Source organism: Mizuhopecten yessoensis, unplaced genomic scaffold, assembly GCF_002113885.1.
Source record: "Mizuhopecten yessoensis strain PY_sf001 unplaced genomic scaffold, ASM211388v2 scaffold7579, whole genome shotgun sequence".
Lineage (NCBI taxonomy): Eukaryota > Metazoa > Mollusca > Bivalvia > Pectinida > Pectinidae > Mizuhopecten > Mizuhopecten yessoensis.
The window spans coordinates 3,523-5,551 of NW_018407118.1; the positions used below are offsets into that span (position 1 = coordinate 3,523).

General features: G+C 39.8%; 1 protein-coding gene across 1 annotated transcript; it reads right to left on the reverse strand.

Annotated features, from left to right (window-relative positions):
• Positions 1–855: 855 nt before the first annotated feature.
• LOC110453979 (17-beta-hydroxysteroid dehydrogenase type 6-like) lies at positions 856–1,180 on the reverse strand (the record flags this gene model as incomplete). Its single annotated transcript, XM_021503244.1, has 1 exon — positions 856–1,180. A coding segment is annotated over exon 1 (325 nt), but the record flags the coding sequence as incomplete, so codon positions are not given.
• Positions 1,181–2,029: the final 849 nt, after the last annotated feature.

A 2,029-nucleotide genomic window follows, 5' to 3' on the forward strand; every position in this document is an offset into this window, starting at 1 on the left:
CACAGGTATACGTCTATACCTGACTAAGACAGGTGTACGTCTATACCTGACTAAGCCAAGTGTACGTCTATACCTGACTAACACAGGTATACTTCTATACCTGACTAAGACAGGTGTACGTCTATACCTGCCTAAGACAGGTGTACGTCTATACCTGACTAACACAGGTATACTTCTATACCTGACTAAGACAGGTGTACGTCTATGCCTGACTAAGACAAGTGTACGTCTATACCTGACTAACACAGGTATACTTCTATACCTGACTAAGACAGGTGTACGTCTATGCCTGACTAAGACAGGTGTACGTCTATACCTGCCTAAGACAGGTGTACGTCTATACCTGACTAAGACAGGTGTACGTCTCTACCTGACTAATACAGGTGTACGTCTCTACCTGACTAAGACAGATGTACGTCTCTACCTGACTAAGACAGGTGTACGTCTATACCTGACTAAGACAGATGTACGTCTCTACCTGACTAAGACAGGTGTACGTCTCTACCTGACTAACACAGGTGTACGTCTATACCTGACTAAGACTTTACTTGCAGTGAAGAGTTTACTCAAATTAAACAGCTTACAATGAACTGTTTAATGACATTTACCAGTTTATCAGCAGTGAGGTATTTTCAAGCAAAGACGTTTACTAGAAGCGAACAGTAATACTAGCAGTGAACAATTTTACTTAGTGAACATTTTACACCCAGCGAAAAAAATACTAGTCTTAATTGGTTTACTAGCAGTCCAACTGTATAAGTAAACATTTACCATCATCTTTTGATGTTTGAGTCCGTGCTTCAGCAACAGTGAGGTATTATGCTAATAATAAATCTTCAGTATAAACACCCTTACCTTTTCCTTCCGGGAGTCTATTTTTGACTTCTGCATATGCCTTGCGTATGCTGTCCTCATTCGTAACATCAAGCGCTATCGTGACAAGACGTTCAGATGTCGCCTTGTCCAAATCGTGTTGTCCCCTGGATGTCAGACAGCCAGCGAATACATTAATTCCCAGAGAGTCAAGCCTCTTGGCGAGCATATTTCCGAATCCAGTGTCACATCCGGTTATAAACACGTACCGACCAGATAACCCGCCGATTTTCAGACTCCGTACGAACCATCTACCGACCAGGAACAAGGCCGCCAGAAACACAAACAGGGGTAGGAGGCTCAACATGTTGGTCACGTCGGGAACAAGTAGCAATCTAAAGAAAATGCGTAAATATATAGATAAAATATATAGATATAAGTAGAAACGCAGCCCAGTGTATGATAACATAATTTCGAACATTAAAAATAAATTAATTCTACCATAACCTGCATTAAATCACAATATCATTATTTAGACATTTCGAACGGATAACGCCAAATCGCTTTCATACTCAAACTCAAGGTGGCTGGCTGTCGGCCATCGTGGTTTTGTAATCACAAAAAAACGATATGCATAGCAAGGGACCATTGGGAACCTTCATGTGAAATTTGTGAAAGATCCCTCAAATACGTTCTGATAAATAGCGCTAACAAACTTTAACTCTCAAATTCAAGATTGCTGGCTGTCGGCCATCTTGGTGTTGTGATCAGTTCCAAAACAACGATATGCATAACAAGGGACCATGGGGAGCCTTCCTATGAAATTTTTAGATTTCTGATAAATAGCGCTAACAAGAATTGTTTAAGGACGGACGGAATGATGGACGGACGACAGACCACGGACGCAAGGTGATTTGAATAAAAAGGGCATTTGAACAAACCCTGAAATATCCAAAGGAGAGTTACACTTTTACCAAATTTGTAGATGATTTACTAGATTCTATCAATCATACATTCTAGCAAATATGACGCACATAGTTTCAATATTCTCTCACACCACAAAGATTGTCATTTCAACTTATTTCTATGAAAACAATGTTAATTCTCATATTAACATGTTTAAATCAAATTTCGTCACTGCTTCACCTACGGCATCTCACAAGTACATCCTGGTTTATTATAAGTTATGTCAGAGAAGTATTACGGAAGTACAAAG